At 37.5% G+C, this 16,099-nt stretch overlaps 1 protein-coding gene across 4 annotated transcripts in view; it reads left to right on the forward strand.

Moving 5' to 3' along the window:
• Window positions 1-16,099, forward strand: part of LOC105482169 (ARF guanine nucleotide exchange factor 1) — a 154,689-nt gene that overhangs the window by 99,126 nt on the left and 39,464 nt on the right. For all 4 annotated transcript variants that reach the window (XM_011742148.3, XM_071068140.1, XM_071068141.1 and 1 more), the window contains 4 exons: window positions 5,125-5,253; window positions 6,511-6,669; window positions 6,913-7,063; window positions 12,638-12,728. In XM_011742148.3, the coding sequence (XP_011740450.1) occupies window positions 5,125-5,253; window positions 6,511-6,669; window positions 6,913-7,063; window positions 12,638-12,728 (530 nt within the window). The remainder of the gene's footprint in view (window positions 1-5,124; window positions 5,254-6,510; window positions 6,670-6,912; window positions 7,064-12,637; window positions 12,729-16,099) is intronic.

Below are 16,099 nucleotides of genomic sequence, written 5' to 3' on the forward strand. Positions count from 1 at the left end.
CCTTTTGTTGTTTTTGTTTATACCTTATTGTACTGCCTGTGTCTTGAAAAGCTGTGGGTCATCTTTCTGTCTTACTACTTAAGAGTATTTTACATGTCACAGTTACAGAGTGTTATAATACTATTTTTTTCTGTGTACTTTCTATAACCAGTGAGTTTTGTACTTTTAGATGATTTCTTCTTACTCATTAATGTCCTTTTTCTGATTGAAGTACTCCCTTTAGTATTTCATGCAGAACATGTCTGGTATTGAAATCCCTCAGCTTTCATTTGGGAAATTACTGCTCTTTCATGTTTAAAGGATAGTTTCACCAGATATGTACTATTTTCAGGTAGAAGTTTTTTTTCCATAAGCACTTTAAATATGTCATACCACTGTACCCTGGCCTTTGTGGTTTCCACTGAATAGTCTCCTGCCAGACATATTGGAACTTTGTTGTATGTTGTTTCTTTTCTCTTCTTGCTTTTAGGGTCCTTTATGTTTGACCTTTGTGAGTTTAATTATTAAAAGGCCTTGAGGTAGTTTTCTTTGGGTTACATTTGTTTGATGTTCTATAACCTTCTTGTACTGGATACTGTTATTTTTCTGTAGGTTTGGGGAGTTCTCTGTTGTTATCCCTTTGAATAAACTTTCTACCTCTATCTCTTTCTCTGCCTCTTTGAAGACCAATAACTTTTAGAATTGGCCTTTTAAAGCTATTTTCCAGATTTTATAGGTGTGCTTCATTCTTTTTTCTTTTGCCTCCTCTGACTGTATTTTTTTCAGATAGCCTGTCTTCACGCTTACGAATTCTTTATTCTGCTTGATCAGTTCTGCTATTAAGAGACTCTGATGGGGCTGGGCACTGTAGTTTATGCCTGTAATCCCAACATTTTGGGAGGCTGAAGTGGGCAGATCGCTTGAATCCAGGAGTTTGAGACCAGTCAAGGCAACATGGCGAAGCCCCGTCACTACAAAAATTAGCCAGGTGTAGTGTGGCTTGTGCCTGTGGTTCCAGCTACTAGGAAAGCTGAGGTGGGAGGATTGCTTGAGCCTGGGAGGTGGAGGTTGCAGTGAGCTGTGATGCCACTGCACTCCAGCCTGAGTGACAGAGTGAGATCCTCAAAAAAAAAAAAGATATTGCTTTTTATCTTTCCTTTTCTTTCTTTCTTTTTTTGTGAGATGGAGTCTCACTTTGTCACCCAGGCTGGAGTGCAGTGGCATGATCTCAGCTCACTGCAACCTCCACCTCCCAGGTTCAAGCAGTTCTGCCTGCCTCAGCCTCCTGAGTAGCTGGGATTACAGGCACCTGCCACCATGTCTGGCTAATTTTTGTATTTTTAGTAGACACAGGGTTTTGTCATGTTGGCCAGGCTGGTCTCAAACTCCTGATCTCAGGTGATCCGCCCACCTCGGCCTCCCAAAGTGCTGGAATTACAAGCGTGAACCACTGTGCCTGGCCCGCATTTTTCAACTGTGGAATTTTGTTTGATTCTTTTTTATTATTTTAATCCTTTAAAAAATTTATCTGATGGAATTCTGAATTTCTTCTGTGTTACCTTGAATTTATTTGAGTTTCCTCAAAGCAGCTCTTTTGAATTCTCTGTCAGAAAGGTCACATATATCTCTTTCTCTAGGATTGGTCCCTGGTATTTAGTTCATTTGGTGAGGTCATGTTTTCCTGGATGGTCTTGATACTTACAGATGTTCATTGATGTCTGGGCTTTGAGTAATTAGGTATTTATTGTAATCTTCTCAGTCTGGGCTTGTTTGTACCCATCCTTCTGGGGAAGGCTTTCCAGGTATTCAAAAGGACTTGATGATATGGTTTGGCTGTGTCCTTACCTATATCTCATCTTGGATTGTAGCTCCCATAATTCCCACGTGTCATGGGAGAGACCCAGTGGGAGGTAATTGAATCTGGGGGGCAGGTCTTTTCCCATGCTGTTCTTGTGATGGTGAATGAGTCTCATGAGAACTGATGGTTTTATGAAGAGGAGTTCTCCACACAAGCTCTCTCTTGCCTGCTGCTAAGACATGACTTTGCTCCTCCTTGCCTTCCACCATGATTGTGAGGCTTCCCAGCCACATGGAACTGAGTCCATTAAGCCTGTTTTTCTTTATAAATTACCCAGTCTTGGGTATGTCTTCATTAGCAGCTTGAGAATGGACTAATATACTTGGGTATTATGATCCATGCCATATCTGCTTTAGGGGACATCCCAAGCCCAGTAACGGTGGGTTACTTGCAGACTCTGTGGTTCTTGCAGACTCATAGAGGTGTCGCCTTAGTGGTCTTCAATAACATTCAGAAGAATTCTCTGGATTACCCCCCAGGTTCCAGGTAGGTCCAGAGATACTATCTTGGAACCAGGGACATGAGTCAGAAACCTTAGGAATCTACCTGGTGTTCTATTCTACTGCAGCTGAGCTGGCACTCAAACTACAAGACACAGTCCTTCCCACTCTTCCCTCCCCTTTTCACAGGCAGAGGAGTCTTAGCCCGTGGCCATCACCACCACAGGCCCATGGGGAGTACTGCCAAGCTACTGCTGATGTTCACAAGGGCCAAGGGCTCTCTCGTGAGCTTGTCTTGAATGCTGCCAGGCTGGGACTCACCCTTCAGGGCAGTGGTCTTCCCTCTGGCCCAGGACAGGTACAGAAATGCCATCCCAGAGCCAAGGCCTGGAATAAGGTCTCCAAGAGCCCACTTGTTGCTCTACCCTTCTGTGGCCAAGCTGGTACCTAAAGTGCAAGCCAAAGTCCCCTTTACTTTGTCCTCTGCAAGAAGAAGGAGTCCCTCCCCATAGCCACCACAGCTGGGAATGCGCTGAGTCTCACCCGAGTCCCACAGTGTATTACCTGGATATCACTCTGGCTATTCAGGGCCCAGGGGCTCTTTAGTCAGCAATTGATGGATCCTCTGAGGACTAGGCCCTTCCCTTCAAGGCAGTGGGTTCCCTTCTGGCCTAGGATGTGTCTAGAAATCAGAGCTAGGGCCTGGAAAAGAGGCCTCACACCTCTGCCTGGTGCCCTATCCTACTGTGGCTGAGCTGATTTTAGAGATGCAAGACAAAGTCCTCTTTATTTTTCCCTCTCCTTTCCTTAAGTATAAGGAGGGAGTCTGTTCTGGAGCTACAAGCTATGCTTCGGGGAGGGGTGATGCCAGCACTCCCTTAGCCACCCTAGCTGGTGTCTGAGTAGGTTGTGTATCCCCCATGTCCACTGCCTCCAAGCCCAGCACAGCTAGACCTTGCCTAGGAGTTGCAGTCCTTGTGGCCTAGACTGATTTTCAAGTTTATTTAGGGCCCCAGAACACTTTAGTCCATGCTGGTGTGGCTTGCTGGAACTCAGGTTCCTACTGCTAGGATGGGTGATGCCTCTCTGGCTGTGGCTCATCTGAATGCTTCCTCTGTGGGTGGACATCAGCTCAGTTCAGCTTTCTACTGTGATGGGATGGCACTGAGTTCAGTGTAAAGTCTCACAGTTGCTGCACTGTCCCTCTCCCAAGTACACAGATTTTCTCTCCGCAGCACAGGGCCGCTGATGGGAGATGGGGGAGGGATGGCATTGGTGATTTAAGACTGTCTTTCCTACCCTCTTCGGTGTCCCTTTCAGTGAAACGAAGTTAAAACCAGCTACTGTGAGTGCTCACCTGTTTCTTGGTTCTTAAGAAGGGGTGTGTGTGTGTGTGTGTGTGTGTGTGTCTGTGTGTGTGTGTAGATAGTTGTTAAATTTGGTGTTCCTGCATGGGGGATGATTGGTGGAGCTGTCTTTTTGGCCCTCTTGTTCCTGCATATTATCCATTTTTAAGAACTTTTTAATGTATTGCCAAACTGTGTTCCACAAAGGTTTGTACAGTTATGAGTGCAGTTTAACTGCTGCCTGGATATTATTTAGTTGTAATTTGATAGGAGAAATCATTGTCTTTGATTCCTAAAGGAGTTAAACATTTTTTTTTCACTGCCTTAAGAACCATTTGTATCTCTTCTTGTGTAAAATATAACACAGGTTTCCAAATAGATACACTGTTTCTCCACAAAATGTGTAAGTTATTGCTGTCATATAGTACTTTGTAGTTTAGAAGTACTGCACTTACGTTTCTCACAGCTTCTCTCTGTAGTGGCAGTTCAAATATAATAGATGAAGAAAAGTGTGAGGTTCAGAGAGATTAAATAAGTGGCAGAACTGAGACTAGAACCTAGGTTCTATGGCTTATGTTTCTTTGTTTAGAGATCATAAATGTTTACTTCTCAACTTTCTGAAGTTTAGAAACAAAGCTCTGGGTAATTGCTTTCCTTAGTAATGCTAAATACTTTATAGGTCTTTTAGAAATTTGGTTGTAATTTCTATAGCACACTGATAGAAACATTTTTCATCTTTATGGCTATATGGCTGTATAGTTTTTCTTTATGATGACCACTTAAAAGCAGTTGAGTACTTTTACATCAGACATTTCATAGTTATGTATTTTATTAGAATTTTCAGTGGCCAAAAAGTAGCGTCTTTTTTCCTTTATATTGTAACTTCATTCAGGATTCAAAGTTTCGATGGTAAAATTTCAATAAGTATTTGTTGTCTTCCACAGTGTATCATGAGGAAGTATTTTATTGAACTATTTTTTAAATATTGTCCAACTGAAAACCAGAAATATCACTTAGGTCTCAATGTAAAATATTTAACTATTTTTTAAAAATTAGGCTAAATGATGTTCAGGGAATGGGCTTAAAGAAAAGAGAACAATGTTGTTTGTTTCAAGTAGGAAAATGATTAACAGGATCTTACTGGAAATACAGTATGTGAAATATTGCAAGAGACAAAGCTTACAAGGAGAGGAGTTCTGAAGTCGGGTAAAACTAATATTTTTATGAAAATTGATTATTTCCATTTTTTAATTGATGTGAATAATTTATAGGTACAGTTCTTAAAATATGCCTAAGGTCCTCTATTGAATTTATTATTTTGTTCTCCCATTTATTCAAGCCCAGGCAACATTATATAGTTTTCCCCCTTTATTTAAGAAAGCTTTCTAGATAACTGCTAAGAATTTCATTTCTTTTTTTAAGAACTTGTATTGTCTAAAAGCTTTGAGAAGTATTAATGTGTTATAAACTTTAATTAAAATACAATTTTTAATTTTTGTAGTTGGCTTGGACACCTTTTCTGGCTGCATTCAGTGTGGGTCTACAAGATTGTGATGATACTGAAGTAGCCTCTCTTTGCCTGGAAGGTATAAGATGTGCAATCAGAATTGCATGCATTTTCAGCATTCAGGTAACAGAGAATTTTGTCTTTGTAGCCAGTTTGGAACATTAATTATGCCATTATAGTTTAAATTACAATAATTGTTTTATGTGTGACATTAAAAACTAATTTCAAGTTTATGATGGAATTTAAATGAATCTTAATGTTTAAGCTTCTGAGAGGCTGTTATGGAAGGGGTAGTTCTATACTGATCTGTCTAAAGTTTATCATTATAACTTCGGTTACAGTTTTTTGTCTTATTGAAGATTATATAAAAAGTTTTCAAGACTTTGAATTCCTATGTTAATTTGAACATCTTGTTTAAACATATAAAATATTGAATCAGTTTATATACAAGGATGTATATATTCTGTATGATTTTATAACTTAAGCCTAAGAGCAGGTTATCTTTAAGACATGTAAATATTGAATACATACTTTTCATGAAAGAAGTCCTTTCTAGTAATTTATATGCTTTGAGGAACTTTTCTTTTAAAAAAGGAAAAATGCATTCAACATTTAATTATAAATGCTAATGGCTTGCAAAAAGTATAGCGTAGCTGTGGAGAAGATGAGCAAATGTATAAATTATGTTTTTGCTCATCTACATAGTATTCAAAACAAAAGTGCTTAATGAATTTTTTTTACTGTATGAATTCATTGGTTATCACTAAAAGTCTCGATTTGACACTACCACTGGCTTTGGATTTTAGAAATGTGTCTTTTCTGCTTCATGCGTCATCTTAAAATGAATGAAAATAAAAAAAACTTTTGTGAAATTATATGTAATTCATGACAAGTAAAACTTACTGAAGTTACAAGTTACTGAACTTACGAGTTTAGGAGTGGAGGTTTAATAGGCAAAAGAGAGAGAAAGGAGGGCTGGGCACGGTGGCTCATGCCTGTAATCCCAGCACTTTGGGAGGTCGAGGCAGGCAGATCATGAGGTCAGGAGTTCGAGACCAGCCTGGCCAACACAGTGAAACCCCACCTCTACTAAAGATACAGAAAATTAGCTTGGCATGGTGGTGGCCGCCTGTAATCCCAGCTACTCGGGAGGCTGAGGCAGAAGAATCACTTGAACCTGGGAGGCGGAGGTCACAGTGAGCTGAGATCACGCCATTGCACTCCAGCCTGGGTGACAGGGCGAGACTCTGTCTCAAAAATAAATAAATAAATAAATAAATAAACAAACTTACTGAACAAGTAAAGAGAGTTTGTTGGTGGGGAATTAATCAATCTGCTCTTATTTACAACTGTGTAAATATACTTTTCTCTTTTTTATAGCTGGAGAGAGATGCATATGTCCAGGCACTGGCAAGATTTACCTTACTCACAGTGAGTTCCGGTATTACTGAAATGAAACAGAAGAACATTGACACAATAAAAACACTTATCACAGTGGCTCATACAGATGGAAATTATTTAGGAAATTCGTGGCATGAGGTATAAGCACTTTCTTTATTTTCATCTTTGCAATTTGGTTTATAAGATGAGCTAATGCTAAATAGTCCATCAGTGAAATGCCTAAATGTTTGGGGAGAAAATTAGTACATTTCGAATAAGTACATTTAGCTTTTTAAAATAATCTATAATGTAGTCTGTGTTTAAATTGTAGCTGCATATATAAATCTTTTTGAAGATATTTTTAACATGGAATTTAACATTTTTTTCCTTTTTGTAATTAAGATTCTGAAGTGCATCAGTCAGTTGGAGCTGGCACAGCTTATAGGAACTGGAGTGAAACCTCGATACATTTCTGGAACAGTGCGAGGCAGAGAAGGATCTCTTACTGGAACAAAAGATCAGGCTCCTGATGAATTTGTGGGTTTAGGGCTAGGTGAGAATTTTTACAAAGTATCAAAAATTGTTTTTAACGTCCTCATTATAAGTCAATTTATTGTAGTAATGAAATATAATTAGAGGGAGAAGATAAAATGCCTTTTGTCTAACCTTATGAGAAAAAGTAAGATGACTAAGGAACTAAACCTTTTTTGCCTGGTCTGGTTTGCAACATTAAATGACCCTTAGTTTCAGGCTTCTTCCTGGTTGTTGGAGAAGAATACAGTGCGTAGGGTTTTTAAATTACCTGCTTTTAAGAATAAGCAGGTAACTTGAATGTGTGAAAGCTGGGATCAGGTAATAGTTGGGGCAGCTGGAGAAAGCATTCACATTCAGAATTGTTAAGGCAATGAGCAGGCTTAACCAGACTTTTCTGCCAGTCTGAAGCCTCTCCCAGTGGCTCCCCATGCGCTTAATATGACCAGGAACTTTCACATTTAACCCAGTAGAACAAAAAACATTAGCAAAAATGGACAGAGAAGAATGAAAAGCAATACGTTTTTTAGTCATAAATGGAAGGACTTCCACCAGGGAAGAAACAGCTTATTATACTTTGACCTTAAGTATTTCTGGGTTTGAATTCTTCTGTATTTTTTCCTTATTATATGTAAGTTACTTTAGTTCGCTGATATTCGATTTCTGCTTTTGCAAACTAAGAGTAATATCTAATCACAGAATTGTTAGGATTAAATAAGAATATATATTAATGGACTTAGCATAATGGCTGATATATTAGAAGTTTCTAGATATTCTCTCTCCATCCCTCCCCAACCCACACCTCTAACCAATCTGGACTCATTACTTAGAGCAGGAATCTTCTATCTTTTAGTGATTCCTCTGTTGCTGCTAGCAATACAAATTCTTAGAAACCCCAAAAGAATTTCAAACTTTATAAAGGATCCATAGGAAAAGAAGTAAAAACCAGGACCACATTATGGCTTCAAGTTGAACTGGGGAAAACTAATTCCCGGTGGTAATCAACTGAAGCAGCTAGCAGTGCAGTCTATCCCTCCATGGTAGCATAGATACTTCAGTATTGTAAGGTCTGGGAGGTGCAGGTGTAGACTTGATACTTTGGTGATCTAGCAGCAAGATTTAGAACTACCTGAGCACCTGCACAATGACTTACATAACTTGGAAGCCCAACTCTGTACATTAGAACTGTAATTACTCCATGGGGTAACATGAGATACAGATGAAAACTATTTTCAGGCAAGGAAGTAAATGTGCACTGATTGGTTCAGTAACTTTGAAAAGGCCTAGAGAGTGTGGGAATGCCAAAATAATGACAGGTGTTAATTGCTGGGCCTGAGTTTTGGCAAGTAGAACTACAGAATTAGGTTACACTAAAAATAAAACACCAGTGGGATATCTTCTAGAAGTTTTAGTCAAATGAGAAATAATGATACTTGCTGATAATATTTATTGGTATACTTGAAAATGAATTAAAGTTAATTCATGTACTGTGCTACTTAGGTTGCAAGGATATGAGATGAACTGTCTTCTCCCTTCAGAAAAAGGGAATTTGCAGAAAGATACACACATTGAGGCCTAGAAATGAAAAACAGTTCAGCCTTCCAGGCCACTCTCAAGACCAGTAACACTTATTTTATGCCTTATTTAGGTTTTCTCTGTTATGTACTTTTCTTTTTGGTCTTCACCATTCTCTACTCACTCCTGACTCATCACGCTCCATTTTTGAATCTACATCCTAGAAGGAGCTAGGCTGTTGACTTGGCCCCTGTTGGGCAGAGCCCTCCCGTTGGGCCATCGTGTTGGTTACCAGCCAACCCATGTGACAAATGGCTACCCTTGTCCCCCTGTGCCTCCCAAGGTCAGACAGCAGATGCTTTCTGGAGCAGAATGTTGTCATCAGAATTTAAGCTAGAAGAAGATGTGGTACAGTCAAGCCAGTTTAGTCTGCATATACAGTGGACATATATATATGTATATAGTTTTAAACTAATCCTCTTTTTATTTTTTTGAGTCAGAGTCTCACTCTGTCGCCCAGGCTGGAGTGCGGTGGCGCGATCTCAGCTCACTGCAACCTCTGCTTCCTGGGTTCAAGTGATTCTCCTGCCTTAGCCTTTTGAGTAGCTGCGATTACAGGCATGTGCCACCATGCCTGGCTAATTTTTGTATTTTTTTAAATAGAGACAGGGTTTCACCATGTTGACCAGGTTGGTCTCTAACTCCTGACCTCATGTGATCTGCCCCCCTTGGCCTCCCAAAGTGCTGGCATTACAGATGTGAGCCACTGTGCCCGGCCATATCCTCTTTTATAAATGGTATCTCTGCCAAGTATTCCATGTAACCAGGTTGATAGGGTTGAGTATATATTTATCATACTTTCTGACTGATAGTAAAAAAGTCTGTACTTTCACTTTTTGGAAATATGAAGCTTTCAGTTATTAAGAATACATAGTAGATAATTATTAAATTTGAATTATATGCATTCTTTTTTTTTTTCTATTTTTTTTAAAGACAAGGTCTCACTCTGTTGTTGAGGCTGGAGTGCAGTGGCACAGTCAATTCCTGGACTCAACTTTTTTTTTTTATTAAAGTTAGTAAAGTAAAAGCTTGTCCCAGGCTTTCACTATGGTTTCTTTTTTTCCTATTTCAGTGTGTTGCCCAGGCCTGTTTGAAACTCCTGGTCTCAGGTGATCCTCCCACCTTGGCCTCCCAAAATGCTAGGATTACAGGCATGAGCCATGGCACCTGGACTGCATGTGGGTCTTTCAAGAGATATGTTAACATTTAAAAATTCAATGGCTTTGTCACATAAATGGTCAGAGAGTATTCATGACACACACTTTTAAAAATTTTATTTAACCTAAATATGCCCTCTCTATTGTAATTGCTTTTCTTTCTGCTTTCTTTTCTACATAACCATCCTTCTACGTCTAGATTGAATGAATTTTTCATCAGATGTGAAACCTTTCTTTGAGCTAACATCCCTGTTCTCTTGGGTGCTTTTGAATAAATTTGACAAAACTGAAACTCTTATTAAGAGATTTCACATATTTGTGAAATGGGTTCTATGGATTCCTAGACATTTTATGTATTCTTTGATTCCTTTAAATATTTTTTATTAATGATTTTAAATTTTTATATTTAAATATAAAGGACATTTTGACACGTGTGTGTGTGTGTGTGTATTTTTTCCCACCCCCCCCAACAGAATATATGTATTTCCTCTGTGAAAAGGATATCCTGTTGATACACAAAGGAAGTTACCTCATGATTGGCGTTGTTTTTTTCTCATAGGTTTTTCTTTCAAAATTCCTGTAACATGCTGTGCATGTCGAGTTTGCCTTGAAACTATTTCCCTACCAGCCCAATACTGTGTCACTTCAGGCTTTCATTCTTGTTCACTTGTATTATAGGAGTAGACTTTTAATTTATCTCTGATTTCAATATTTTTTCCTATTTCAGTATGTTCTCTAGATATTACCAGTGTTGTCTTTTGGAAAATAGATTAGATCATATCAGTCTTCTAAAAGATCTAATAAATCCCTGTTTTCAAAAGTAGTACATTAAACCTAAGGGTCAAGGCTCTTCACATTCTTATTTCTAGTCTGTGTTTTCAGCTTTATCTCCTACTACTGTTCTTTTCCCTTCTTCCCAGTGTCTGCCAATCCTTCATTATGGCTATACTACCAAGTATGTGAAAACGTGATGTACAGTTATATGTTTCCACTACTTTATATAGCTGCCCCCTCTGTCTCAATTGCTTTTCTTTCTCCTTCCTTTTCTACATAGCTATCCTTCTAGGTCCAGGTTGAATTAATATTTCATCATATGTGAAGCCTTTCTATGAGCTAACACCCCGTTCTCATCCCTATCAAAATTAGTTCTATTTAGCAAACTTTTATTCTATGTAATTAGTTCATTTCAGCCATGAAGTAATCATTAATTGCATTGAAGTTAATTATAAACATATCTATCTCCTCTCCTCGTGTAAATTATTAACTCGAGGACAGGGGTTACATCTTTTTCACATCATTCAGTTCCTAGGATAGAATTTGAGTTCAGCAGGTTTAAATGATACCATCTGTTATGTTTGCCTTCAGAAGGGCATTTATTGAGTGTTTGGTCACTCGGGTCAGGTGTTTGTAGAGCACCTGCTTTGGACTTAATTGTGAGTAAGGTAGGAAAGTACAAAATGTATATTACTTGATTCCTAACCTTAGGAAACTTTTTATCTGGTTATGAAGGCAACATTAACACACCTGAAATAATTTGTATGAAACTGTATGAAAGTAATTCTGATTTGAGTAGTACTTAGCTAAGTAAATGCTTAATTCAAAGGCAGATGAGAACAATGGAGAGGAACTTTTCGTTGAGAACCCAAATTGAGTCTTGGTAGGTAAGTTTTAGATAGTTGAGGGATGGCACATTTTGGCTAGACAGTTGAAGGGAAGTGCTTTAAATGCTAGGCTAAAGAGTTTATATTTTACCTTGTAAGTAACAGTAAGCAAAATGAAGGAGAAGATTTAGGAAATAATCTCACAGGGGGATGAAAGAGAGATTGAAGAGGGAAATAATGGTGGGGAAATCAGTGAGGAAATGGCTTCAGTAATCTAGGACTGAGATGAGGAGGGCCAGAACTAGGTAGGAATGGAAATGAAGAGATGATATGAAAAACAGATCAGAAGAAAAATTTAGTGACTAGTTGAATATTGATAGTGGAAGAGGATACCAAAGGTGATTCTAAAATTAAGAGTTTGAAAACTGGGAATATTGTTGTTCTCTCCAACACATGGAACCAGTTTCAAGGGAAAAGATAAATGATTCTTTTCAATAAAAGAGTGTTAGAAAATACAGGTAGAATTTTCAACTAACTGGCCAGGCGCAGTGGCTCACGCCTGTAATCCTGGCATTTTGGGAGGCCGAGGTGGGCGGATCATGAGGTCAAGAGATCGAGACCATCCTGGCTAACACAGTGAAACCCCGTCTCTACTAAAAATACAAAAAAATTAGCCGGGCGTGGTGGCAGATGCCTGGAGTCCCAGCTACTTGAGAGGCTGAGGCAGGAGAATGGCGTAAACCCAGGAGGCGGAGCTTGCCGTGAGCCGAGATCGCGCCACTGCACTCCAGCCTGGGTGACAGAGTGAGACTCTGCCTCAAAAAAAAAAAAAAAAAGAATTTTCAACTAACCTTTGTAAATAGGGGACTAGAGATTAAATGACAAGGGAAGTCTAAATACTTGGAGTTGGAATCATCCTCAGAAGGTATCACTGGAACTGGGATTAGTGCTGCATTTCTTTAAACATTAAGGGAAATTATATCTAACATCTATACTTTTGTGATATAAATTCACAGTGCCCCTACTTTGTGTGATTTTTACAAACATAGTTTGTGACTTGTAACCATGTGTTGTATACTACTTAGTAAAGTTCATTTGCACATTTGGCCTTGATAAGTGTCACTGATGCCAAAAGAATTGTTCACCTGAAACATTCTTTTATTAGGAAAACAGTTGATTTCAGAAGTATGTTTTAGAACTGTTAAGTGTATTCTTCTACTGAATTATTTTCAAACTGAAATGACTCTTTTTTATGTGTGGTAGTTGGAGGAAATGTGGACTGGAAACAGATAGCAAGTATTCAGGAATCCATTGGAGAAACCAGTTCTCAGAGTGTTGTTGTTGCTGTAGATAGGTAAGGTATTCATTTTATTCCCTTTTCAGATGATTACTATTTCAGTTCTGTAGCATTTAGGTATTTTCTTATTGGTAAAAAGAAAAAAAATTATTGCCAAAATCATTTTCCTAAAGTAATATAAGATTATATTGTGATATGCTGTGATTTAGATGATGAAGTACCTATAATTTTGCTTTTTGGATCATAGTTACAATAAGATATTAGTGGGCATTTAAGTTACAGTAGATATTAATGGGCATTAAGGAAATGGTAACCTTGATGGAAAAGAATACAAATGTTTTATTTTCTTGTAGAAAACGTACTCCCTTTATTATCCCTATTTGAAAATGTTGTGTAGTTTATTTTTCTGGGTCCACAATAAAGACTGCATTATGGATGAAATGAAAGGTTTTATTGGCAATTCTCATTATAAACTTTTTGGAAGGGACTTCAGAATTTATGGTTTATACACATCACCACATATTCCCCATTTTTAGTTTGTTTTCTAAAAGAAAACCCATAGTATGCTTTATTTACTACAGAATATTTCCAATTTTAAAATGCCTAGCATGTAGAACAATATCTCCTGTTGTTCTTTTGAAGATTAGCTTTTTTCAGATAAATGCCCCCAAAACTGAAACATTTTACAGCAATGTTTTTTCATTTTCTTCCTCCCTTTCCCTCACTTGTGATGGAAACTTTCAAAAACATAATTTTGTACAAATCTTTCCTTGGTAGTCTGGAAACTCATGCTAATCCATTATTTCACTTTGCTTCAGATAAAACTTTTTGCTCTAGGTACAGGTAGAACTAGAATGTTCAGTTCAGTGGCCACTGACCCTGGAAGTACTCCATGGAACTTTTTCCTTGAATCCTTAATGTCCACTTGCTTTTTTTTTTTTTTAAGAGGAGTCATTTGCCTGTTTTTTTGTGAAGATTGAAGAAAGATTATCTCATACCTACTATATAACAAACATGAAGGCTTGCCACAGATGAGGCACTTGCAAAACGCTTTACATTTAATCCTTTCAGTAGCCTGATGAGATGCGTATTCTTGTCCTCAGTTTACAAATGAGGAAACTGAGACAGAAAAAGATTAAATAACTTGCTCATTCCCACAACTAGGCTTGTAATAAGCATGCATGCTTAACCTTTCAGCCTACATGTACTACTGCAGAGCTATGTAACAGCCCTTCTGCTACCTGGCTAGCTTTCTTGTCAATGATTTTCTTGCCTTCAAGAAAAATCATCTTCACTGTCATTTTGAGAATCTATTCAGGCATGATTCAACATTTTACCTACTATTTCTGCTTTTATAATGTACTTTATGTGACCACATCTAGTTCTAATTTATCTTCCTATCCACTGTTTGTTACAGAGGGACATATTACTCATTTGAAATTACATGCCTCTCTGTTTTAAGAATTTATGCTATTTCAGAGGAGACTTAGCATACATTTTGTTTGTACTTTGTCATCACAATCTTGTCATTGCCAGATACTTCTACAAACATAAATCCAATGTCAAATTTTATACAAAACCTCAGTATTGCAAGTTTTTGCTTAGAGTGAAAGCACCAAAAGTTATATATTTGATCTCTTATAATGTTATATTATTCTTAAGTGGTATATTTCACTTTCCCATTAAATGTTTTTTGAATATCTGAGTTTATTTTCATATCGTTATGTTCAAACTTTGGTCCATTACCCAACTTAGTGAGATAATACTGGTAGTGAAGACAGTAGTGAAAATAGTGTCAGGCATCAGTCTGGAGAGTTCTGTACTTATCCAGCAAACAGTATTTTCCTATCCTTAGGCCTATTTTTCTGCATAACCTGTTGTTATAAGTACAGGAACTAAAGAAAAACAAAAATAATTTTTGTATGTTTAATTCTTTATAGCTTCTGGTTTATTAACCAACAGAAAAAAATAAGATTTTATTACAGACTTTAAGGTGATAAAATTTTCTAATTATTTACTTTTGTATTAGGAATCTTGTATTATTAGGATATAGGAGAAGAATTTTGGGCACTTCAATCTGGGAATAACTGATCTTCTAGCATTTGCTGGGATAGAATTTTTTATGCATTGTTAAATTAGACCAATTTCATAATGAATATTACTAAACTATGCAGGAGATAGACTTTGTCCATGAATAGTTTATTTTTAATAGGTAAAAAACAGTTATTTAGCATCATAGTTTTTCTCTTTATGGTTTTTTATACATACCAGATCTAGCTATAAACTGGCTTACCTCACACTTTGGAATATTTCACCTATCAGAAAATATGTACAACTCATCCCAACTTCCTTTGCTCGTAAATACTTTTCATTTAGGCCTAAGAAATAAATGTTACCTCTAATATATTCTCTGTGAAAAAACCTTTTACAGGTAAGATAATATAGGCTGCTTGTGTATTGCATACAGTTTAAAACTTGATTTGTTGCAGAATCTGCAAAAGTTTTGCCAACCTTTTTTTGTTTTTCTATCTGTATTATAATGTGATGAAGCAGTAATCTTACCAATGTTTTTTTTCTAATGCTTTTTAAAAAGCACATTATTTTTAATATTCGTAAACAAGGTTCTTGTGCTTCTGTCCTTTGCTTTTTCTATGGAAAATGTAGAAACCATTTCATAGGCTCATTTTATGAAACACAGCTCTGTTCTCTTGCCTTAATATTAAGGCTTGACTTTAAATGCCCCTACAGACTGCTGTGTTCTACCATATGGCTTATCTTTAGTGGAGCATTACTAGAAATAGAGTGACCCCCTCAGAGGCTATGGAAGTGAGTAGGAATTGGGATGCCCTTTCTCAGAATGGATTGCTCCCCCGACCTTCCACCATCACACCAGTCCACAGAACCTGTCTTATTACTGATGATAGTTCTCTCTCCTGTTGCCTTTGTTCTCCGTTATTTCAACACCTTCAGAATCTATTGCTTCCCTTCTGTGTGGTTTCATCTTTGCTTTTGTTCTTTCTTTACCTCTGTACTGTTTGCCATTTGCTTTCTTCTCAGTTAAAAACTCTTTTTTTCTTTGTTTTTGTTTATGTGCCTTTTCTTCTCCTATACTATTTACTTTTCACTCTATTAGTGGGTGGCTTGTTTACAACCATTGCCTTCCATGAGAATACCTGTAGTTTGAGAAATCAGCTGACCAAATTCACATAGTCTGGCAGTTTTCATTTTTGTTTATGTGAGAGCTCTGTAGACGTTGTATATCTTTAATTTCTGGGTCCAGTCTAATCCCTGGATTAAGTGGGGCCATACTACTTTTGATTTTTCCCCCAGATTGTGTTTTCTGCCAGATTTTGGAATTATTGCTTCATTCTGCTGACAAGAACAATATAGAAAATCTTAAGACATTTCTTTAGCAGGAACTCACATTC

Source organism: Macaca nemestrina, chromosome 8 (genome assembly GCF_043159975.1).
Source record: "Macaca nemestrina isolate mMacNem1 chromosome 8, mMacNem.hap1, whole genome shotgun sequence".
Taxonomy (NCBI): Eukaryota; Metazoa; Chordata; class Mammalia; order Primates; family Cercopithecidae; genus Macaca; species Macaca nemestrina.